This window comes from Coturnix japonica, chromosome 4 (genome assembly GCF_054131305.1).
Source record: "Coturnix japonica strain WE chromosome 4, WE-NBRP24, whole genome shotgun sequence".
NCBI lineage: Eukaryota > Metazoa > Chordata > Aves > Galliformes > Phasianidae > Coturnix > Coturnix japonica.
Genome location: NC_140666.1, coordinates 81,405,001 through 81,430,963, shown reverse-complemented (window position 1 = coordinate 81,430,963; position 25,963 = coordinate 81,405,001). Strand labels below are relative to the sequence as shown.

General features: G+C 36.5%; 1 protein-coding gene across 10 annotated transcripts in view; it reads right to left on the bottom strand.

Moving 5' to 3' along the window:
* The window catches only part of SORCS2 (sortilin related VPS10 domain containing receptor 2), a 513,640-nt gene that overhangs the window by 9,570 nt on the left and 478,107 nt on the right, over positions 1-25,963 (bottom strand). For all 10 annotated transcript variants that reach the window (XM_085547385.1, XM_085547393.1, XM_085547391.1 and 7 more), the window contains exons 16-25: positions 23,827-23,960; positions 23,103-23,231; positions 21,403-21,574; positions 17,793-17,979; positions 13,753-13,886; positions 12,188-12,311; positions 10,244-10,356; positions 9,215-9,340; positions 6,094-6,193; positions 4,714-4,816 (exon numbers count right to left, since the gene is read on the bottom strand). In XM_085547385.1, coding sequence (XP_085403511.1) covers positions 4,714-4,816; positions 6,094-6,193; positions 9,215-9,340; positions 10,244-10,356; positions 12,188-12,311; positions 13,753-13,886; positions 17,793-17,979; positions 21,403-21,574; positions 23,103-23,231; positions 23,827-23,960 — 1,322 coding nt within the window. The remainder of the gene's footprint in view (positions 1-4,713; positions 4,817-6,093; positions 6,194-9,214; positions 9,341-10,243; positions 10,357-12,187; positions 12,312-13,752; positions 13,887-17,792; positions 17,980-21,402; positions 21,575-23,102; positions 23,232-23,826; positions 23,961-25,963) is intronic.

The window sequence follows — 25,963 nt, the reverse complement described above, 5'->3', positions numbered from 1 at the left end:
TAACTGTTTGAAGTAGGCAGAGCTGAAATACTTGGGTCTACATAAAAGATTACTGTGAAAACATGGCAAGACATGAAATGTGACCCAAGAGATTACTATCAGCAATATGAAAATTGAAAGCACATTTATAAGAACAGAGAGTAAGGTTACGCAATAGTTTATTTGGGGGGTTACCCCTCAGATGCAAAATGCATGTGCTTTGCATCCATCACTGGAGACAATTATCTCTGCTGCACAGCGCTCCATGGTTTACATTTTTAGCTCCTTTTGTTTTCTCTGTAGCATTTTATTTCAATCATGAGGAAGAAGAAATATTCATGCCTGCTTTGAGGACCATAAAAATATGAACGGGTAACTTAATTCTCTACAAAATTAATGAACATCCCAGCACATGGCTTTGACTGACCACCTCAGGTCATACAACTCTTAGAAGATATTTGAGAACACAAGTGGCTTATTGCATTCACAGATTCTAACCAGTTCATACCAGAAACTGCCTACACTTAAAACTGTTAAGCAGTAGGAAACAGCAGGAGGGGAATGAGATATTGATTCTTACTTATTTAAACTCCCTAGTTTATTTGCCTTTCAGTTCCCACCTTGCAGGACAAATACTCACTCATTGGACTTTACATGGGGCTTCACTCATTTTCCAGAGACTTGATTAAGATTCTGTTTAGTTTAAGAAATAGGAACATATTCACATGGCAAAATATATAGAATAATGCCTCATGGTTTTAGAATTGAAATAAAACTAATGACAATAATAATCCATTAAATAGAATATTTATTGTGGTGCAGACTTTACTGTGTTTGGATTAATGTTCAGATGAATGACTTCTTTGTGCTTTACAGCGCTCCTGACTTACTCGCCTCTTTCATTTAGGAAATCTTTTATACGTGCTATTATTTTGATTTCTGAGGAAGTTTTTATGAAATATTACAGACCATTAAATTAGTGCCTTTTTTAATATATATGTACGTATATAAAACTAAGTGGCACGGACTGGGACTAAACTTGCACTCGTGGAATATAAAAGCAGTATAAGCAAGGTGGGGGAAAAAAGATAGCTTTTCTTCAGAGGCTGGAAATGAGATAGTTAGTCAATGAGGCAGAAAGATAACAGTTCTGCTCCACATTGTAGAAATGACCCAAGAGGGGGTTCATTTACCAAAAGTGGTGCTAGACAGTCCCAGGAATAAAAAAGAATTACACATAAAACGTTGTAAATTTAATTGAAGTACACTCACAGAGATTTATGAAAACACAGCATTCAGTTTTAGGGTACAGGCAGTAGTTTGCACACAAATTAAAAGATGAATTTTATCACACACACTTAGGGAATAGAATTTGTTACTGTTAACCAAGTAACATCCCTCTGCAGAAAAAACACCTATCTGCTCTGGATTGGTTAATCCAATGTGCTGTTGTTATGCAGAAGTAGAAAATAATAAAATAATGACTTCTAGTAGTAACAGAATGATTATATGGCAGCTTTGATGCAGCTAAAATACAATTTTCCTTTCCTCCACTTTGCTTATTTCAGGCAGTGCTTTTTTCCTTCTCTGTGTCATTGCCCACTGTGGAAGAAAAGAATGAAAACATCCTTTCTGGATGACAACATGAAACCCATAGAAAAAATAAACATTGTTTTAAAGGGAATAGATGAGATGTTCTTTTACTAAACCAAATTTAGCAAAGATAGAATGGTATAGGAAGCAATATATGCAGCTCTCTGATCTGTTTTAAAAAAGTGAACTGATTTCTCTAAAATGTTTTCCAGCTGTTTCATACTGTTCTGGTCGGAAGAAGCAGCTGTAGTCTATTTTACCTGGATAGTTAAACAGCTGAAGCATACTACTGAGTGTTGTAGCATACTGTTTGCTTGAGGCATCAGACTGGTGATTTCCATACTCAGACAGTAAGAGCAAAGCAAAGAAAAATTATTATTGACTTATTCAATATTCATGTTTGCTGCCTTGTGTCACAGCCACAGCAAGTTTGAGCATCTTTCTGCCATACTGAAAATTCCCAGAACATCTGAAACAAACTTTGCTCACTAGCAGAATCAGACTGGAATCATAGACTACCCCAAGTGGGAAGGGACCCATAAGGATCATCCAGTCCCCCTCCTAAAATTAGTTTTTAGAGAATATCAACATTTAAAATTTAATATTTATTTGTTGTGTACTGAGCAAATCTTTTCAGATACCCAATTTAACACAGAGTAAAGAAATGTCCTTCGGGCTGGCAAAGAGAGACAGTAATCCAAATCATGTTTGTGCAGTCTTTCCTAGACAACCTACTTTTCCTGTGCCCCAAGGTAAACTGCAATATCTGCAGACCCGAACAGTGTAATGAAAAATTAAGATTCATAAACATTTTTCTTATTCCAAAACCATGACACAGGGGAAGAAAAGGAATTTTAGCACTTTTCTGAAAGGAGCATCAGACTATCAGTTATGTAACTGAAAGGAAAAGGCCACCAAACCTGTTATATCTCTGCCTCAAATTTGTGAATCATACATAAAAATTATGGACAGTATTAACACTTTGACACATTATATATTTTTGCAATTCCTATGTGGAAATAATTCATATTTATATTTTCATGTGTTGTCTGAGGGCCCAGAAAGTTTTATTCCACTGAAATTATCTCATAAACTTGAATGATTTTTGTTAAATATAGCGTTCTTTCAGCAAATTAATTCTTAATATATAGGCATATAGCATTGACAAGCCTTCATTGCAGGTTGGCTTATAACTAATAAAAGATATTTCAGTTTCATAACCTCAATCCCATGGGCCAGTTTGTAAACCTGCACATTCTGTTCCAACATTAAAGGGATTGCACTCGTAAGTAAATACTCCATGGGGATCCAGCAGTTTAATTTAAGTCTTTATAAACACAGGAGATATTTTTTTAAGGGATTAGACATTTGTGGGAGAGGAGATCACGGGGAATACATGGGGGAAAAAAAGACTTTTCCAATTGAACACCAATTAGACTGTCAGTATTGTTTGAAAACCAAGTTGTATATAAAAAAAGACGCAACTGGAAAAAAACCAAAATTCATCTTGAAAAAGCTTAGGAGGAATAATTAAAAATACTTCTGCCAAATATCTCAGAAAGAGATATGATACAGACCAAAACCAAATATTACTGCACAGTCACTCATCAATGGCAGGAGCTACTTTCAAGCTACAGAGAAACATTTGAACACATATCCTATTTCCCCTCAAATTCCACCCCCACAAAGTTTAAATGCAAATGATTTTCACAGATTATATATGGAAGTGTGTGAGACATCAAGGCTCAGAATCTGCAAATGGTACTGTAGTTTCCTTCTTAATAAAAGCTCTGTTTATAAAGAAATGGCTCACTGGGCATTTTAGAAAGGACTCTGGGAAAATACTTCTTTTTTCTTCCTTTCTCGCATATTTTATACTTCTTTGCCATGCAGTAATTGCGCCTGTTATTTAATTGTTCTCATTTAAGAGCTAATAAAAGATATAAGTCACACTGCTTTCAAAACACATCACAAGCAAGTTTTATGATCCCATAGTACAAGCAACAAATCCTCCATGTATTGCTACTGAAATAATATAATTACATCGCATCAACCATTTTTATGCTTTTTCTTCCTGCAGGCACGTAAAGTAGGGAAATGGATTTTTATTTAGTTACAAACAATCTGATACTGCATTATGTGCTTTGTCCTTCAGAGCAATCTGTCAGCATGGGCTCTAAGCAACTTGGATTCTGCAGTAAGAAAATGAAGAGATGCTTGGCAAAGGCTTTTCTCTGTTCATTTAAAAACTCCCACCTATACAGACTCTTGGATGCTATTTACTCTTATTTTTATCGCAAACTCAGTGCCACATCCACTTCTATAAACTTACGTTTATTAGAAATAAAAATGCATCTTGAAACAATACAACAAATCAATAGAAGGCCTTACCAAGTAAAGATTTGATGATAATGGAGGCTTGCTTCCAGTATTATCAAATCCAATAGCTACTTGATGCCCCAAAGATATAAAATGGCTAAGATAGCCAACGATAACACAAATTCATGAAAAAAAGAACTAAATCTTTGATATTGCACATCATCCAAGTAGCTATTATTAAAACCAATATAGGACTAAAGGTCTACCAGACTGTCAAAGGCAGGCAAGGTAACTGTTGTCACTTTTGAAGAAATGTCTTACATAAAGGCAACTTTAAAAATTATTTCTACCCTCAGCACACCACAGTGCCAAATTAATGCTAATCTACTTCCATCACTTAAACTGTGTGGCATTGTCCCAACATCTAAAATGTAACTCGTGCAAAGAGAAACTCCTCAGGGTTGTACCTTTTGACAAAACTGCACTGCAGATGTACTGACTGTCCCGATAACTTTCGTTTCTTTGTAACCACTAAGAGTAATGAAGTAGAAATTAGTCAGGAACAGCATCATCTTTTTTTGACAATACTATTTAAACAAGCTGAACAAACTCTCCATAGTTCCTATATTGCTGCTATTTATCTTGGAACATGGCAAGCAAAACCAAACAGCAGTGCAGCATCTTCATTTCTAGGTTCAGAAAAAAATGTGATTTTCAAAGAAGTGGACTTCAACCTCCCTTCCAAACAGCACACTCTCTTTAGTGATCTTTGTCTAAGCCTGGATCTCAAAATATGAATGTCACTGATCAAGGTTTACTTGCCTTTTGAACTTGTAGAGGATGAAAGCTCCAACTGCGACTAAACAGATAACAAAGAGAACCACAATAGCCCAGTAGCCACTGCCTCCTCCAATTCTTTGAGAGTCTGAAATAAAACATGGAAGAATTGCTTAGCATGTCCTCTTTTATACTATCTATAGTTTTGGGGATTCTAAAGATATCAAAGGAAATGATTGTATATCCTACGTAAATACAACGCAAAAGTGGGACTTCATTAAAATTTCAAATGGAGAAACTAGGGCTAGGAATAGCAACTGAGCTCATCAAGATCATACACTAGTAAAGGCTAGAATAAACATGGGGTTCTTCCAGTTCCACCTTTTTTAGCTGGCAAATGGATATTAGTCCTTTAAGTATGTAGTTTCCAGTATTGACCGGACAAGGTACTGCAGTGAAACTGTAACACGATTCTGCATTAAAGAGACTAGATTAAAAAAACAACAACAACAAAACTTTAATCTTCTGCTGAGAGCTGGTAGATAACATATCACATCAGTATTAGCATAAAATGGTTGTGGTCAGTTAAGCTTTTCTCCCGCAACATTCAAATAAAAGACAAGAATATATTACTGGAAATTGTACACAAAGACTATGTGACATTTTAATAGGTGGCTATTTTGTAGTTAAAAAATCCTTTTAACATAACTCTATTCAAAATTCACACACTTTTCAACCAGCTTTGACTTACAGAGTAAATCCAGAGTCAGAAAACCTGTTTCATTTGTTTCAAACAGAGAAAAGGTAGATCTTTCAATACAGCATTAGCAGAGCAGTTCAATGCTTTACGGGGACCCTACAGCAAGATTCAGAATCATGGATCTGAAACTGGTGTGACACAGTTTAGCACAATGCTTTGATACCATGCTATGTCACAGATGTGTGGAGTTACATTATCAGAGTTAAGGACTTAAGAAGCTTTACTTTCTTGGAAGCTAGCACAGATGGTTACTGGATGGTTATTTTGGAAGCTTAGCTAGCACTTCCCTGGCCATACAGAAAACAACAAGAAGTTCGTGATATAAATAATGGTATATGACAAAATGGAATTAAAGAAGAAACATTTATATGGTGTCAACCTATAAAAAACATCAACTAAGAATACACACAGAAACATTATATGTTATATATTATATAGTACGTATATATTATATACATTATACACACACACACTATTATATAGTATGTATATGTAGTATGTATATATTATATAGCATATATACATATATGTACATGTGTCTTTTTGTATGTAATAAGTCCCAAGTAAATGCATGCATTTGTATATATGTACATATACATATGCTGATATGGAGAAAACCTCCTTAGCCATCTAACAAGCTCCCAGAATTTTACTTATATATTTACCTGAATCGGAGTCTGCTAATGTCACTAAGACCCAGTATCCAGCCCGTAGAAAGAAACTGATGTTGTGTGCATTCAAGGCCTGCTTTATAGCCGCTATTCTCTGAAAACACAAAAGAGAGAATGTCTCACTCTTCTTGCACTCAGTTCTACTTTGAGAGACTCAATGCTCTGAAAAGGAAACCCCCTGGTTTATTGTATGGAGAGAAAGTTAGAAAGCGCTTGTCACTGAAGAGTTGAAATCTTGAAGAAATTCCATATTAAAAAAACCTGCAAAACTCCACAAGCTGCAAATGCTGCAAATGTCAAATATTTAATAACCCAGTCTTTCTTTCTGCTTACCAAACCCTTTAAGTTTATGCAGTAAGTGACAGACACTGTGTTATATTTGCACACACTGTTGGGTTTACCTCAGTCATAACTCAAACAATGCATAATCCATATTAAAAACTCTATCAATTTTTCCAACCCTATCAAAAGACAACCAGCAATGTCACTTTAGATTTCTTGCAATGAAAAGCAACTGCTATTTTATAATGAACTGCATGTCGTAATTCAAGTCATCTCTTTTGCTCTAATGGGATGGATTCCATTTATGTCTAATTTTTAACAATACTCTGCAGAAATATATACATCCATTCATGTGGAAAAAAATCACGATTTCTTCTATTTTTCTCCAATAGGCAGAGCATACTAAAATATGGTTGCTCAGATTTTTATGGAGCAGAACCATTAAATATACCATTGTATTCTAACTCCAGATGACAAATTGGCTGAATTTGCCATTTTACTTCCTTGTGTCTTCAACATGGGTAATTTTCTAAAAGATCAAAGCTAGTTTTATACTCTATGCCTTATAATTTAAGATACAATTTCCCACAGTATGACGAATTAGAAATATGCTTTATATCTATGAAACCTTCACAAGAAATGCTTTTTATCATTTTACCAATTATGGTGCTCATCTTTGAGAAGCCCTTGCAGTGTAACAGATAGAAATCCCTGCCGTCTCTTTCCCGCTGTGGAGAGACTTCACAAAGGTTTAGATTCACATATCCACACTCATACTGAGGAACATTTAACTTCTGAAGCCATTCCACTGACTATATCAGATATTTTGCAGAGGAATGGCTCAGTCTAATGGTGATGTGAACATGGCTCCAGTTATTTTACAAGAAAATTATTCCACATAGCTCCTAAGTATTTATCTTTTTTGCCTAGTGTCTGAAAAGAGAATGAGTATGAGAATAATATTGATTAGGAGCCTTCAAAGTGATGGCACCACTGAAATAGAGTTACTTAGTCTTGGTCAAGACTCACTGACACATTCATGGAATAAAAGGCAAGAGGGAGCACTGCATTAGCCTAATCCAACTTTCTACCAGTAAACTTAGTTACTGACTCTTGTAGCTTAACTTTGAAAACATCATAATTTCATGGCAGGTATTCAACACTCAACATATGCATTGACTTTTGCTCAAGCAAAAATGTTCTGTTATTGTTCATTATTTCTCACCTTACTCCTGGTTTTCCACAAGTTTGAACCCTATGTGAATAGCCCACATAAGCACAGGTTTTCCCAAATAATTTGCAATACATGATTGTTCTTCCTTATGCTACGGAGTAACTCATGGGGTATTTCATACAGTAACGATGAAAAAATGGAGACAGCATTGACTATAATTGATTATATTCTTCAAAATACATTGAAGCACAACACTAACATAACAGCTGAGATGTAAAGGAAATTCATATGCCTAACATTTTGCACAGAAATGTATGCAAACCCAAGAATCCACCACCATCAATTAATTTAAATTCTTAAAGATATCCATTCCATATATGCTTGGAATAAAGAGAAATAATTTCCTTTGGTAGCTGCAACTCGCCTCTTAAAGAAGTAGAAAGATGCAAGTAATTTTGAAGTGCTAATACTCACCCTCGACAATAGCCAGAGATCAGAAATAGCTCACTAGAATAGAAACAACCTATTAAAATTGACTGTTTCCTTCAGTACAATCAGTATTTCAGACTCCTAGGGATTCCCATTTTGATTACAGAGGGAGAGCAGTAACTAAGATTTGAGATATATTCTGTGCATTCAGACAGTTCTCCATCTACTTCACACCACCGCTTCTGTAAGAAACCTGTTCAAGCACTTGGACAACATCAATATATACTCATCTGGACCTTCACAACTGTACCACAGCAACACTATAAACAATCTAATAATACTGTGTTATTATGAGAGTTTTGTCTTCTCTGTTTCTCCAGACATTCTGACTATTGTGATCTTGCCTAATAGAGTGGTAAAATGCCCTTCCAAGTTCAAAATATCTTGCACTGTGACTCTTTCTAACAGGTAGGTCTTGAATTGCAATATTCAGAAAAGAGTTGGGATTTGTTCCTTCTCTGTAACAGCAAAACGACAAATATCAGTAATTGTAAATTAACAAGCTAGGACCAAACAATATTCAGATTTTCTCCATGTATAAGTCTTTTATTATGGAAAGTATATGGTTTGGAAAGAGGAACAGAGTAGTTAATATCATATTTTCATTGCCTTGTTCACTGTATTTGCTTCTTGGCAATTGAAAATGACATTAGCTGATAAAGACGGAAAGTACCTGCTTCATGTTCTTTGGGTCAGCTATTACAGGTCAACTGTTAAGGTTCTGTTCCTGTTGGACATGATTTGCCTTTGAAGAAGGGAAGAAATGTTTTGTCTCTTTTTAGAAATGCTCCCTTTTTCTCTATCAGTCTTCACAGACTGATAAATCATCACTAATGTTTCTCTTTTATTGTTGTTTTGTTGTTGTTGTTGTTCTTTAAGTGTCAAGAAGGATCAAGGCTTACTGCAGGCTGTCATTTAGTAGAATAACAATTGTATCTTCTTCTACATCTCTTCTGGTAGGATTTATTCTTTACTATAAAAGGTAGGATAAACAGTGACATACACAGCAGCCATACTTGTCAGCTTTTACACATCTTTTGTCAGACAGAAGAGAGATCTTACACATACACAGTCAAGTTATACCTTTTAACCCCACATAAAAAAGGAGTACGGCCACTGATTTCAAAATGGGATGAAGACTGCTCTAACCAGACATACACTGTTCTGTACCTTATCACTAGTTACACTTCTCTTCCTTTTTGGTTGATTTACTGATAGCAGCACGTGCAAGTCAGCAGTTGTGGGCAGACCAGGTTTCACAACTGTCATAAGCGTTTCTTCAGGTATATTGGTTTCCTGTGAAGATAAAGATACATGGCAAATTATAGGACAGTGTTCTTTGTATTTCATATAAAATAGATGAGTAATATTTTGTGAGTCTTTTATTCTTTAGTAGTCAGATCTCTAATAGAGTAGATTCCACCGGAAGCTAAAACGTGAGCAAAATTTGATTTGCACTATTGTAAATCCAGAAGAAGTCCACTGAATTCAAACATAATCATTCTAAAGACATCATCAATCTATCTGCAACACAATGGTACCGTCCTCACAGACAGTCTGTACACACACACTCTTCTGTGGACAGTGTGCATATCTGACAGCATGGCTTCAGACCTCACAATTTTTATGAAGTGCTCTTCAGTTATCTCACAGAACTGTTCTGTGGCTTTGAACTTGATTTCATCTACATGATTCAACTGCTCCCAGTCCACATTTCTTTTACAAACTTCATCCAAAAAATACCAAAAAGCTGTACAAACTCTCTGCCCATGTGTTATATATAATTTTAGAAGTTCTACAACTGACATTCTTTTCTCTGCTATGTTTCTTCACAAAGACTATGTCTTTATATTATGCAGTATCCTTTGCATTACCCTACATACATCACATTTAACTGACTCTTCTTGCTTTGGAGTAAGCAATATTGGTGAGTTTGTCTATTGCTAATCCCAGTGAGCAACATTTAGCATTAACTGCCAATTAGGCTGCGTTAGAACTGAACTTTTCCAAGTTATGACATCATTATCGACAGCCAGCCCACAGAAGTGACACTGGACTCAAACTTATTTGAAATGTGGCTCATGAGGTTCATTTTATTATTTTGCTCTGACTCTTTTTTTCTTTCCAATAAGGCATTAACTTAACTTTCAAGTTTTACAACAGGAAAAGGAACATTTTACAAGCAATCTGGAAGAGCACCTTTGCAAGAAGTCGTGTTACTACGCGCCCTATGTCTTCCCTCCACTCTGGTATGTCAGGGTTGTACATGTCCAGGTGCTTGGTAAACTTCAGAGGAAGAATGTGAAAATGATCTAGAAAGAGAAAAAGAAACACTTCTGAATCACCGACCATCTGACTGCAAAAACAGTTTTGTATATATTTTCATATATATTTATCTACTTACATATTTTCCTACATTTATACATACATGTATGTGTAGATGCATGTGTGTATATATATTTGCATATAGATATATATATAATACACTGTTCAAAGAGGAAAGGAAAAAAAACAAATCTTTTCCCCATGAGCCTACAGTATAATATGAAGCAAAAGTACATTCCCGTCAGACACTCAATTTCTTTCTGTATTTTCATCAATATCATCAAATTTGTGCCAGGAGATTAAAATGCAGTAGGGGAAAAAAGAATAAACTGAATAGATTTACATTCATGTTCTGAGGTCATAACCTTCTCAGCAATTTTTCTTTAAGACAATACACCACATAAATATGATTGGATTCTTTTATTTTTAATGGGAATGTGCCAATGGATTACATTCTCACTGAATCATAAACGTATTTTTTACATGTTCTGTGTTCCTGTTCTACATGCAAAATGTATTCCTTACTTATTTCATAGACCAGCTACAAAAACCAGAACTACTGCCCTCTTAATAAATGAATAAATAAAATAAAATAAAATAAAAATAAAATAAAATAAAATAAAAATATTTTTATATATATGTATGCATGCATGAATGTATGTATATATATATACTCAAACATTTCTCTGGATAAAGCCCCAAATATCTGAAATACTAGGAATTGGCTATACCTCAGCAGTCTCTAAAGGCCATCATATTTTCTTTACCGGCTCCTTAGAAGATCACCTTGGGAAGTTTATACAAAGGAGGGAAAGCGATTCACTGGAACACAAAAGTGACTCAAACATGCCCTCCTTAACTGTTAGGACATAATTGTTTTTCAGTGTGGCTTTCTATTCCAAGGGTTAAACATCCCTCATGAACGGTACTTTCTTGATCTTCAGATCAGGATTTCCCAACTGGGAAAGTGGGTGCACTTGTAAGTGATTGCATAAATGTTAAATCCATTTATCTTACTAAATAAGAAGGCTTGTAAAAACTCTGTTTAATATGAGTGTGTTTTTTACCAATATTTTGCATTAGTAAGAATGCTGAAAGCAGAAGTACCAGAATCCTCTTTCATTGTTCAAGTCACAGATAAGTTTCATTTGTGTATGTCATGAATTTTTAGCTCTGCATTATAATGAAACTTTTTTACATATCTCAATTCCCACATGTGACAGCACAAATGCAAATATCATTAACTTGCCAGCACTACATTTTGCATTATATATTATGCCTCGACACTACATTATTGGACACTGCAAAGCACATTGAGGCATAATGTGAATCAACAGTAGAAGTTCAGCTTCTTCTATTGAAGAGCTCAATATTTACAAACTCTTGGACAAACGCTGAAGGAATGGTTGTGTATGGTGGCAGAAGGAAAATATTTCACACTGTTTTAATGCTGAGAGTATGTAGACAACTAATTTTTCTTTTTATTTCTTTCCCGAAGTATTTAAACTTCTGTATTTTGAAATGGAAACAAACTATGCAGTTACAAGAAAAAAATGCTATTTCAACATTACAGCTACATAAAACATTTGGGAAACACGGTAACATTTAGAATAAGCAAAGGAAACAAAAGGTTTCAAGTAAAACCATCCCATATGACCACATTGCTCAACGTTATGTAAAGTTCATCCCTCTAACTTTAGAAATTAAACATGGCATTGGACGTAAACTTACAAGAGGTTCAGTTCTGCCTATGCTGGTTTAAGACATACACAAGTACGCATGAAACAACTATTAAAAATTAAACAAGCAATGTCTCACCAAAAACATGGACAACTTTGGAATCCTGCAGCATGGAGTTCCCACAGGAAGCTTGCACTGTCACTCTGACATCACCTGTCACAGTGAACCTCGTCACCAGAAAACTGTCCAATGTAAGAAGTGGCTTTACAAGCAAAGAAAAGCAGAAAATAGAATTTCAACAACAACCGTGAGAACAGCTATCTGAGGAGACCGTCACTAAAGATATCAGCACAAAAGGTGCACATCAATTATATTTTTAGAATGCTGATCAACATTTTACCAAATTGCTCAATTATAATTTACATTAGAGACTATATTTTTTTAACCAGATGGACTCTTTATAAACAGAACTGCTTATATTCAGATCCCACTGAAATAAAGGAATTTGGAATCAAGCTCACAAATCTGAGTGGCTGAGGTTCCTCCATTTGCTCAGCCCAAAGCAGAAGAGCTGAGGGGTGGCCTCATAGCGGCTGGAGCTGCTCACAGGGAGTGAAGGGGCAGCACTGAGCTCTGCTCTGTGTGACAGCAACAGGGCCATAGAGAACGGCATGGAGCTGTGCCAGGGGAGGGATGAGTGGGGGTCAGGGGAAGGGTCTGCACCAGAGGGCAGTGGGCATGGAATGGGCTGCCCAGGCAGCGGGCAGAGCCCTGAGCTGCCAGAGATCAAGGAGCATTTGGACACTGCTGTCAGAAAGAAGGTCTGATTTTCAAGTGGTGTTGTGTGGAGCTGGGAGTTGGACTTGATCCTCGTCAGTCCTTTCCAACTCAGGATATTCTGTGATACTATGAAATTTACAGGATCATAATGATCAAGTCATCTGCCTTGAGAAATGTGGGGCATCGTCAAGGTCAGGTGGATTACTCTTGTCATGACCCATGGAAGTGTACCAATCTATCATAACTTTCAAGGTGAAGTTGAGATACTCAACTCCCTGACCACATCTTTATGTATCAGAAACCTCTGCCCCCACCCTACAACGATTACATCAGTTTGCAGTGCCTGTTCTGGTAATGGCAAAGTCAATAACAATGAACAGACACGGGCAAAGATTATGGTAGATAGCACATTTACCAGATGAAAGTTCATTGTGCTTATCTGAAGCATTCCTGTTTCATACTTTGTCTCCCTCACAAAGGGAATATTTTACATATCTGATACTGAAAGAATTGCCTTTAAAAAAAATTAACCCAGTTAGACAAGAAATATTCCCACTTGAAATACTTAGATGTTTACTGCTCTTTTTACAGAGGCACATAGTGTAAGGCCAAGGGGTTTAAGCTGAAAGAGTAAATACAAGGAAAAAAAATCTTTACTGTGAAGGTGGTGAGGCACTGACATAGGCTACCCAGAGAAGATGGATGTTCTATCACTGAAAGGGCTCATGGCCAGTTTGGATGGGATTCTGGTTACCGTGGTCTAAAGAAAGGTACCTTTGCCTTTGGCAGAGGGTTGGAATGAGATTATTTTTGCCCCCCAGTCCAAGACATTCTATGATTCTATGATAAATTAAAAGGTGCCATGAAGTTTTTTTTTATTGGAAAGAGATCAAAAATAATGTCAGTCGCAACCATTCATTTACCTGAAGATTGTTTCCTATCCACCAGTAAAAGACCGTCAAGTTAGGGTTCTTAGGCAGTATGATGGCTGTCAGATTCACCTCCTGGTTTCTGCCAATGACTGGTACCACTTCTAAATTTAAAGCCTGCAGAGGAGCTGAAAAAGTTCCCAAAACATCACTGAAACCTTGTTTAAATCATTGAATGCATCAATACAACTTTTTTTTTTTTTTTTTTTTTTTTTTTTCCAAAAGTCTATCACCTTTACAACATAAGGTCCTGAACTTACTTTTTCTCTCCTGCCTTTACATCTCTGTTGAAAGCTATGGACATAATTGGAAGGACTTCATTTAAACCAAAAATAAACATATTAAAATAATAATGATAATAATCCATAAACAACAAAACCCAAATAGAAGAACAGGTAAGCAATGTAACAAATCATCAAAATGCACCTTTATGTTGTGCATTTTTGTTGTGTATGTTAAATTTTAGAGAGTATAAGCAAGTATTACACATACAAAATGGAAATGGCAATCTGCTTTAGGTAAAAAAAAAAAAAAAAAAAAAAAAAAAAAAGATCAAATGAATAGAAATCTAAAAAATCTCAAGCTGCTAAGTGAAAAGCAGAAAAATGGATAATAATGTTGCTGAGTGTTCATTTTCATTATAAAATATCAGCTGTTAGGCTCACTTCACATAAGCTAATTAATGCATGCTTTAAAATAAATGCACTTATTTGCAAATCAAGAGAGATAGCCCCTGGAAGTGTGCTTTATGATTATGTTTGTTTCTTTCTGAACTTTCCCTTACAAATGCTGTAAACATTATTATTTATATATAAAACACATAAAAGAAACATGTCATTAAAATGATTTCATCTGATTTTATACTGATGGCATATTTTGTTCCAAAGCACAACAGCATTAATTGAAAATCATCTTTGTCTCGGAGGTCTCCAGGTGTATCTTTTTCAGAATGTCTGAAGGTACAAGCTTTTTAATATCATAAATGTGATAACTACAACTTCTTAACTTCAGCTGCAATATCTATTCAAGATACCAGTGTGATTCATACATTAATTAAACAGAGTGAATACTAACCCATAATTTTTTCTCTACTCAATGTATCTTTTAATTCATAAAAATGTCTTTCATTTCAGTTCAGACTTAAATGTAATTAACACTATTTCAAGGCCTTTCTCTTATTCTCTTTAATTGACTGACTTCACTTCCATTCACTTCCAATGCACTTTGATTAAACTTCTCTGAGAGCAAATTGTCTAAACTGATCATACCCTTCTTTCCTACCTTACTTCAGTCAGACTTTGTGCTTCTTCAGCCAAACATAAGGCTCTGCTTTCATTCTGCATTTTTGCTGATGAGTCATAACCACCCACATGAATCTAAAGACACACTGTTTTTATAAAGAAAAGATTTCTTCAACAGCTTCTTTATCAAAACTGAATTAAAATGGTATTTCTGATGCTGGCATCTTGAGGAAAATTCAGAAATAGTATAAATTCCATTAAATATTCTTCTCTTAGAAATATTTTGTCTTACTGATTATGCAAAAATAAAGACATCTGGTAGGAATCTGCACCACTGTTTTGATTTTGCCATGCATTTCCATTCTCACATAGGAAACTGATCATCCTGAGATATGGTTTTTTCTTGAGCAAGGCTATTGCCTTTTTTCAAAATGTTTATAGGAGAAGTTGTTTGACTCTTAAATCAACATTTTACCATTTCTGTATAGTAAAGAGCTAATAATTACAGCAGGTCTTACTCTTCTTCTCAGTCACATAATTCCATAATATATTTGAATAACCTTCAAAGCATCTTGAATGTACATAATGAGGAATGAAGTTGACTTTCATTTATACTTAACAAGGCTACAATTTCAGTATAGTTTTCTAAGCTTCTTCTTTCTCTATATCAATTTCTACACTCTGTCAAAAAAAAAAAAAATCATATTCACACACTATAGTTGTTACGGTTTTGTGGCATGAAGAAGAAAATTTACGCCTACTTAATCCTGAGTTCTTTTTATTTTGGGTAATCTGTTCACATATATATTATCAGACTTGCTTTAATTTCTCTTATAGCTTATAAAAAAAGTTGTTTGTGATCTGTATCATCAAGCATGGATCATAGGCTGAGATGTGTATATTTGTCCTGCATTACAGGCTTCCCCTACCAACCAAAATTCATAGGAGTTAAAAATGTTTCCTTTACTATTTGTCCTCTATAACATTTATCTGGAAACATATCATATTAAAATACAGTGAAAACAGGACACTGGACATTTCTGTTTGCATGATACACCACAATGAAAAATGCCCCTGAGCAGCTATTAGTGTTTCTCTAGATGACAGATATATCAGTTAATTAGTGCCAGCTAATTTCCTCAAATCCTGTAATTTACTTTAAAAATTAAACAGTTTAAACCCCATCTGAAGTGTTTATTCAAGCATGCTGGGTAACACGTGTTCACGTGTCTTTTAGATCGCTTACAGCACTAATAGCGAAGCTCAAGATGAGCTTTGAAATCATCCAAGTCTGCATGCAGTATTTTGTTGATTCTGCACTTCAGCACCAAAATCCTTCTAAATACCCATCCATTGTATTTTTGTAAAATAAAAGTTATAAATCCACTGCAGAAAACATTTTTTATTCTCAAGAACATATCTTGAGAAAGGAGTTGTTCAGCTTTCGATCAGCATTTGTTACTGTTCGTCATTTCCTAAAAAACATGAAGATTTTCTCCCTGGAGAGATGGTGTTATAGAGTTTTTGCCATTCATTGCTTATGGAGATCTACCAACAACTTTTGTGCTTAATCTACTTCTAAGCACTCAGATGCTACTAGAAAGTAAAGGTAAAAAAAATTGTAGTTAGTCTTAGCACTCTGCAGTTGTCAAATTATGTGAAAAAAAAAAAACCAACAATAAATAAATAGGTAATGAAATGAAGATGGAAAATTAGACTTCAATCATTTCCTTTTGATTTTAATAGGAGATTAGCCATTAGCATTAATGGATTGGGCTCTGACTATTAATCAAAGCAGAAACAGAAACTCTGGATTCAGGCTCTGAAGAGCAAAAAGAAGAAACAGCAGCAGCCACCAGACAGGCTGACATAAAACACGTGGTTTTGTGCACAGACTTGAATGTGGCTCCAGTGCTTTCTGTTGTTAGTATGGAAGACACCACTGACATCAGGGGAAAAACAGACAACCGGAGAATACTAGATGAGTATATCTTTTCCTTGAATGTTACTTGTTTAATATTTTTGACACATCTGAAAACAGACAAAGTGATAGCTGTCTTGACTCTCAAAGGAAGAGGAAAATTTTATCTCAGTTATGAGTTCCCTTCCTTATTTCAATTAAGAGATGGTTGAGGCGCATTAAGTCCACTACTGTGTGATATCCCTGTGTCTCACTATTCTTTTCATTTGAATCTATTCAATGAGATTTTTTTAGATCTTAATTAAGAAGAAAGGGAGAGGCCTAAGTCAAATTATACTGCATGTCAATAAAAAGTTAAGTCCAAGTAATACTTTAAAACTTTGTAAGAACTAACTACCTAAAACTAGAGTTAAGGACTTTAATAAGTAACCTGACTTTTAGAAATGCTGAGATTTTGATCCTTTCATCAATTCATGCTTTTTGAAAGTCATACAAGAGCACACACTTTTATCAATAGGTCTGTTCTCTTGCTTCTTACAGCATAAAAAGACAAAGCCTGAAGTTCCACATTTTAGCTGCTAAGTCTGCCAACAAGGTCTTGAGTCAGGAAGAGCGGTAAAATCTGAGAACTGGACTGAGGAATGCATACTATTTAAAAGATGAATATACCATTTTTCTCCCAAATCTAAACAAAACTAACTCTGAGCTTCTACATTAGGTTTACAAATTTCTATACTAGCAGCCCACAGCAGAATTGCATGAAAAAAAATGTATTTTTCCTAAAAGTGACCAGTAATATTCTTAAATGCTTCATAGCTACTACAACATTTGTATGCAGCAGTAAAAATAAGAAAACCAAAGAGATAACTTACAGTTGACTTGGACAAATACTACAGACTCATCGTGTCCGGCAACGTTTTCAGCCTTCACCGAGACACGGTAAATCCCAGGATTCTCATAACGGTGACGAATGGGTTCCCCAGTCATTGTAAGATTCACATATATTGCCTTAAAGCCATCACCAAGATCCACCTGGTACTTGGTATTCAATATATCACCCTAAAAGGAGAATGCATCAACATTTCAAATGGTCAGAACCTAAATAGACAGTACATGTTGTTTTAACCATTCTCTGAATCACAACATCGCTTCCAGCACCAGCCAAATATTCTGACTCCACAGCAGTAGCTTAACTAAAACCAGTAAACTCACTGAGAAGATTTTAGAGTAACAAATGCTGCATGCACTCACAGAGATAAACCTAACTTTTTTCAGTAAGGCTTAATCTTAAAAACAAACAAACAAAAACAAAACACCCCAGACCACTAAGCCAAGATGTATGACATAGATATCATTGCTCTTATCTTATATCATTGCTCTTATCTTAATACTTCTGGACATTAATTAATATAAATGTGCAGGGCAGCTCCAAGTTCTGGAGCTATGATCTGGTGATTCCAAACTACTGCTTATCCAGTGACCTGTGGTAACTGACTGGCAGTGAACTTCTGGCTTGTGCAATTATAAAACAGAATAGGCTTAGACCATCTTCATAGAACCTTCTAACTACACCCTCCTTGTGTCAAATGTACGACACCTAGAATACAGGCTGGTAGCTCTTACAGAATAGTACTGCATATACGGAGTTGCCAGCATGTTTAGAACTGGCATGCTACTCTGCAAAACAATATGCATGCTTAACAAAGCAGAGTATTGAGCTGAGTGTAGTAAAGAGACCAGCCAAATACTTCTGTCACATCAAGCATCTCACATAATTTACAATTCATTGCACTTCTGCTAAGTGCTCCTTTAAACAACACCGTCTTCCTAAACTCAGGCCTAAAATACTGCAATGACTGATACTGTTGTCAGAGGACAAATATAAGCCCATCATTCATGTTGTCACGGTGTGTCTGCTCAGGAGAGAAGTCAGGTCTGTGCTACATGGACTGGCCATATGGATTGAGTGAAAGGAAGATTCATTTTAGCTGTGAGCAGCAGCACTTTCTTAGTACCTTTGGCAGCACTGCCTTAGTGACTCGCCCTTCTTCCTCTGTCTTCAGCAATATGCTCCTGCCTGCATCTCACAGACACTGTCACTACTGCCATGCAAGTTAAAATGGGCTGTAGGGCCAAGTTTGATTGGAAATCCTTCATATTTTGAAAAGATAGTGTTCACTTAAAAATCATTTTTTTCCTCTAGGAAAGGAATGTATACACTCATCAAATAAGCTGAATGGCAATCAGATCTGACAAGGACTCACACCCCCTGAAGTACTGAAAAATCACCTCACTTTCCCATAAGCCAATCTGTGAAATAGTTTTGCATCAAAATCCAATTCCAAAAGGCAGCATTAATGTAAAATCAAAGGAGGTAACAAAGCCTAGAATTTTCAAATGCTTGCATTACAAAGGAAAGAAAAATACACTCCTTTCCTCCATTTATAATTCTGCAGTTCGGTTGATTTTCTTCCATGTTTTATCAGATGAAAGAGCATTACTTATCTTGTAGGAGAGCTCTTAGAATAAGGAACCTGTAGGGTTATCAAACACCTAACATCATATTTCAACACACATAAAGGACCTTGAAAGCTTCTTCACTGTGAATATATATATATTTTTTTATGAATAACATCTTTATTTTGACAACAGATGGGTAGCAGAAGAGAATGTATTATTAAAGTTTAAAGCTAAAAAGACGTCTGCTTGCCAGCAACATGCCAGTAAGCGGCATCTCTTTCGATGACATTTGCTTGCAAATAGTTCTTGTTAGCTCTTTCTTATGCTAACAAGTATACATGCATATTTTCTCCAGGTGAGACACAAATCAGTGTGGGAAGCCAGTATGTGCAAGTTTCTCTTTATTCTAATACCTCCCCTAATGTAAAGGTGGGATTACTGTCTCCAAAAAAGGATGGCATTTCTGTTTTCCTTATTAGGAAAGACACAGAGAGGTGGACAGATAGCAAATGATTCACACAGAGAAACGGAATTTAAAAGAACTACTTCCACAAAAAATAAATGACCTTTGTACAGTTATTTATTCATCAATCCAGACCAAATAATTTGAAAAGAAACTAATTTTCTTCTTATTATTTCCAAGATCATTTGCAAACTGCTCAAATATGCCCCAAACCTGCTTTCCTTATTCCCTGGTGTCTGGTTTTCCTGCACTCAGAAGCACACTTTCACAGAAGCCATAATATTGTTCAGCAGGGAAAGAAAGTAGTATTTTTGGTTCATCTTAGTGGGAATGCTTCTTAAACTCACTAATTGTTAAGAAGGCTTTATTGTATGTATTAAATCCTAATGACCAGGACTTTCAAGTGTAAGTATTATTCTCAGCCATAGGGGGCAGCAAACTGTTACATTTCCTCTGAATCTCCTTTACAGTTCTGTTCACCAAGCAGATTTTACCAAAAAATGGGGATTCCCTTCAGGATTCCTGACTTTGGAAGAGTATTGAATAATTATATGAGTTTTCCCCATTGCCAACAGAGACTCTTGAAGGCTTCAGAACTTCTTGTTTGAAAAGGAAGGAAAAAAAGTGAAACTGCCAATCAAAACTGTTGACTCCAAATTAGAATAAAATGCTCTAGTCTTACAGCAAACATTTCAAATCAAATTAGAGAAAAGTGCAAGAAGCAAGACTTGCTGCACCACCATTAGTGCTCTGCAAGTCCTCGGAACAAGAACTTGAGGTGGGTTAGGCAGAGCTGTGTTCTGCACATCACCCTCTAGATCCCCTCATAGAAATAAATGTCAAGTGCCCAACTTCTGTCACACAGATTTGCCAACTTTCCTCAATTTTTTTTTGCAAATAGTTGGGGTTAGTCAGGAAATACTTCTGTAACCGGAGCACAACTGTTAGAACCTAATACTAAAAATGCAAGCATTAAGGAACATGCCCAGGGCAAATACCACATCTGTAAGTTACTCCTTGCCTTTGGTCAGGGCCTAAGGGTATTGTCTCTTCCAATAAACAGGAAAAAAAGGAGAAGGAAAAGAAAAAAATCCTTTGGCATCATAACTAATACATTATAAATGTTCTTATGCTGCGGTATTTGCTGATTTCTGTAACGCTTTGCCTGATTCTTTTCTGGAAGGCTGAAAGGCAGATTCTCAAAAGCCAGAATATCAAGGGTTCCCGGCATTTCTGATCTTCTCTGATGCAACATGAAATTTCCAGTTGAAGGAGAGTCTGCTAATTTAGTCCCTTTGATTTTCCAATTAGCTGAAGCCTTTAAGGAATAATAACAGAAATGCTGTTGAGGAGGCAAGTCCCCTTCTCTGGACAGAACTTCATGGTTCACTGAGTTTACAGGATTGCCTGATTCTCTTGGAAGCATAAGTTTCAGTATTTAGAGTCATTCATCTTTGTCTCAAGCACAAATTAATCTCATTCAGCAGCAAAGCAGGTAGGAGAGAGATGAACCCTAAAAATAGCAAATAAAGTTTCATAAAGCCAGTGTTAATTTCTACCTGCTCTTGTCTGACAATGAAGGTGATGTCCTCCCCAGGCTTAACAGCCAGGCTTTCTCCTCTGATGCTGATCTGAAGTCCCTTGGGAGCAATCAGTGGACACAAATGCTGTGCTAAGTTCTGCTGCAGGTCTACACCACCTTCACACACATTAGAAACAACTTTTCTGTACCTGCAAAAACAGTAAGCAGTGAGCACAATGAGCTGGAGGCATGCAGTAGAACACTATCAGAGGCACCACATGTGAGCACAACAGTAGCTAATGAATATTTCTTAGGTTCATAAACAGACAAGGCTGTAGATGACCAAAATCAGCTCATAATGCAAAAAGTTTTTGCTCAAGGACATTGCTTCTACTGAGTGAAATCTGTTGAAGAAAGTGGGATTGGAGCACAATCAGGATTTCACTTGCATGCATTGGAAGAGTCTCCCTTTAAAATTCAGAAACATGCCTGAACAGTTTGCTGAGAGCTGGGTAATCTGCTGTTCTCTCTACCACACCCTCTTGTAGCTTTCAATAGCCTTCAGTGCTCTGGGGGTCTTGGCTCCCTCACATGTACTGCCAAACTCAGGCCTCTATCCTATCCCACTTTATTAGTGCTTTAGATGTAGTTGGTTCAAGTTCCAAAGATCAGAAATAAATCAAAGCAAGTAACTTCTGCATTAACCCAGAACCAATCACTTATATACTGTTCTCAAACCTGTGCATTTCTTAAAACACATAACATTTATTTCACATTGTAGTAATAAAACCTTGAACTTGATGACCTTAGAGCTCTTTTCCAACCTAAATAATTTGATGAATCTATGAGTGAATATAAGAAGAGCTAATAAAGAAACACTTGGAAGTGCAGCAATTATTTACAGATCAGTTTCAATCAGGTACGCTATTTTTAAACATCCTTAAAAATTTAAGTCAGATTTCACTTCAGTGATTTCAAACTCTGTATATCACAGCTGTCAGCCACAACCCAAAAGGCATCATTTTCTTCAGTAAGGCAAATATACACAAAGATTGCGACTCTATTGCCAGATTTGACATTTCATCATTTGGTTTGCATCTCCACAACCGACAGAGATGATGTTATGATAAGCCAGAATAGATGCCAGCTGCAAGCTATTCTCAGCACAGACGTCAGACTACATTGTAGTGTGTATTCTATGCATTATTGTTTACAGTTACTAAAGCTTTACTTTGATTCTGATTATTCCATATGGCCAGCAGAATAATCCATTCTCTGTAGAGCTCCTTAAACTGATGGAAGTGAGAGACAGTGGAAAGTTCTGTGAGACACTGCTTACTTCTCTGAGTAATTAACCGGATTTAAGCAGGGAGTGAAAAAAAAAGGCTTTGAATGGGCACTCATATGAGAAGCACAGCAATGCTTATTAGCTGTCCTGGCAGTTAGAAAAAATAATTGGGAACAAGACAGCTCTCCCTCTTCTCAAATCGATTAGTTTATTGAACTCCTGTGAATGTGTAAAGTAACATTGCTCTTACATTAGTCTGTAGGAAGCTTCTACATGATCTATAAGTTTGAGCCAGAAACAGTTACCATTTGCATTTTCCTATTTTGGTTGCTTTTTTTACAGTTTTCCCTATTTATACTTCCTTGAAGGCACTTTTGTAGTCCTTGGTCAGAACATTCTCCTCCACTACGGAAGCCTGTGCAAGCCAGTCAAACCCCAAATTGACTTACCCACTGCTGCTGGTGTATGCCTGCCCCAGCACACAGTCTTCAGGAGGCGCTTCTGGGTTAAACCAAAAGTCAGCAAAGCACTTGCTAGACTGTGACTTCAGAGGTGCAGAGCGCTCAAACCCATAATCACTGGAAAACATCAACACCAAGTGTGTTACTATCGCCACCGTATTCACCAACCCATTTTGGGTAGATGACACTATTTCTTTAAAGGTGAAGATGAATTAAAGTATCTACTACAGGCGGAACACACAGCTTGACGAAGCAAGTTCTGTTCTGAGTGTAGTTTCAGTGGGAGCTGAATACACATGCAGGCAAAAATGGTTGTAATTACTCTGTCACTTCTGCAAAATTAACTTTCTTGGCAGCTTAGATTTTTAAAAGATATCCTTTGCCATTCAGACCAATGCATTTCTTCTCAATTTTTCTTAATTTTTAATTTTTCTTTAAAAAAAAAGATGGGTTTCATTGCCCCGTAAATCAATTCAACAGTCATTTTTCAAGTTTCAATCAACAGAGAGAAACATGGAGATTTCTTCAGTCAGGTAAGTCAAATTTTGTTAAAACACAGCAACACCTTTAGACAAAAACAAATTCATAAGCTACCTGTTATTCAAAACTATCACAACCATGCCAGAGTGGCACAAAAGGAGGAAAATACATTCCTCAAACTCTAAATAGCATTTCACTAATGATGAATCTGAAGGTCCACAGACAGACTCACCATAAGAAATCAGAGTTCGCACATTCACAGACTTTGGACGTTAGAGCTGAAGTGAAGCTTTTCCCTTTAATACACCATGATGAAATCTTCCTCTTCCGAAAGCTCCTCTGTTGACCCATGATGCAACGATCACCCTAACCATCAAAGTACCAGATTTATTGCATGCCATAACCTGCATCACAGAGCCACAATCTGAAATTCTCAGGATAAAGACTGTTTTTTTCTCCAGGACTGGACACTGGTATCAAGTCTCAACTCATCAATTTCTAGATAAATTTACAGCAAGTTATCTACGATATGACTATAAAAATGTGATCAATTAACTTAAGACTGAGACTGAAGGAAAACAGACTCAGGAAAGATGAAAAAATACTTCAAGTTCAATTCAATTGGACTGTTATAAAAAGCTCTCATGTTCACTACTGGGATATTACAGGGTTGTTAACATATACTGTTTCAGGACACAAAACCAAAGATGTGCACAGAAATTCTAGTGCAATTTAACCCACTTTTCATGTGTGCACAACCTAGGCACAAGACTGCAAATGTGTACTCAAAAATTTAGTCTTGATTCAGATGGCTGGGCTTCTCTCTAAATGACCATATCATGTATAGGCAGTCAATAGGAAGCACTAGGCACACAGAGATAGGTAGTATTCAGACACTCTTGAAGCTAAAACTCCACTGGTAATTTGGCAGCTGTAAGTACTCTGTCAGAGACATTTTAGTTGCTTCCATTTTCTGAAAGATATTTAAACGTCAATGTACCCAAATAATGTTACTCTTTAGGCTCAGATGTGTACAACAGTCTTTCAAAATACACAGCAATTTCAAACAAACAATTCCAAATTATGTGTGAGAACTAGCAAGTGAGAGTTTGAGAGCTTGAATAGCATGGATTTTTATATAAAAAGGAAACCTGCAGAGAGCAAGAGAACACGTATACTGGATGAAACTAACATGGTAATTAGAATGACTATAAATAAACATGACATTTAATGTAAGAATCCTCACATTGGTCTCTAATCATACATTACACAGAGAACGTAGCTTCCCAAAATTAGAATTGGCCAGAGAAGCAGGATTAGCACAGCCTTAATACATTAACAACAGAAATGGTATTGCCCCAAACAACTGGACTCTATTACATGATCAGTCCACTGAGATCCTAAATTACGTCTGGAATGGGCTTTACTTACAGCAATTTATGTGAGTGCAGTACATGGTCAGGAAGTTGGCAGTACATACAACTGCATGTTGAAATTGCTTCAATCAATATCAGAGATCTTAGTTTATGGTATATGCATCATAATCCAGTAGGACCACCTATTATTATGGAAGACCACTAGATATATAGCCATCTTTCCAAGACACAATTCACACAATTAAGAAGAACATAAGATTATCCCTCCAACTTTTAACAATTGTAAAATCAGCAAAATATCAACCAAAGGAGAATAGAGCTGGGGAGATTACATCCAAATTCTGTTAGAAAACATTTTCCTAGCTCACAATAGTGGATCATGAATTGTGGTCAATGGAGTTAAATCCAGTTGGCGGCCAGTCACGATTGGTGTCCCTGGGGCTCGGTACCGGGGATGCTTCTATTTAACATCTTTATTAACCATCAAAATGAGGGTATAGAGTGCACCCTCAGTAAGTTTGCAGATGACACAAAGTTGAGAGGGAATGCTGATCTGCCTGAGGGGAGAAGGGCACTACAGAGGGACTTGGATAGACTGGATTGATGGGCCAAGGTTAATGGCATGAGTTTCATTAGGTCCTGCATTTTGGTCACAACAACCCCAGGCAACTGTACTGGCTTGGGGAGGAGTGGCTGGAAAGCTGCCTGATGGAAAGGGACCTTGGTGTACTGATGGACAGTCAGCTGAATATGAGCCAGCAGTGTGCCCAGGAAACCAAGACGGCCAATGGCATGCTGGCTTGTATCAGGAATGGTGTGGTGAGCAGGAATAGGGAAATCACCCTGCCCCTGTACTCAGCATTGGTGAGGCCTCATCTTGTGTACTGTGTTCAGTTTGGGGTACCTCAGTACAGAAAGCACATTGAGGCACTGGAGCAGGTCCAAAGAATGGCAGCAAGGCTTATGAAGGGCTTTTATGCCCTATGAGGAGAA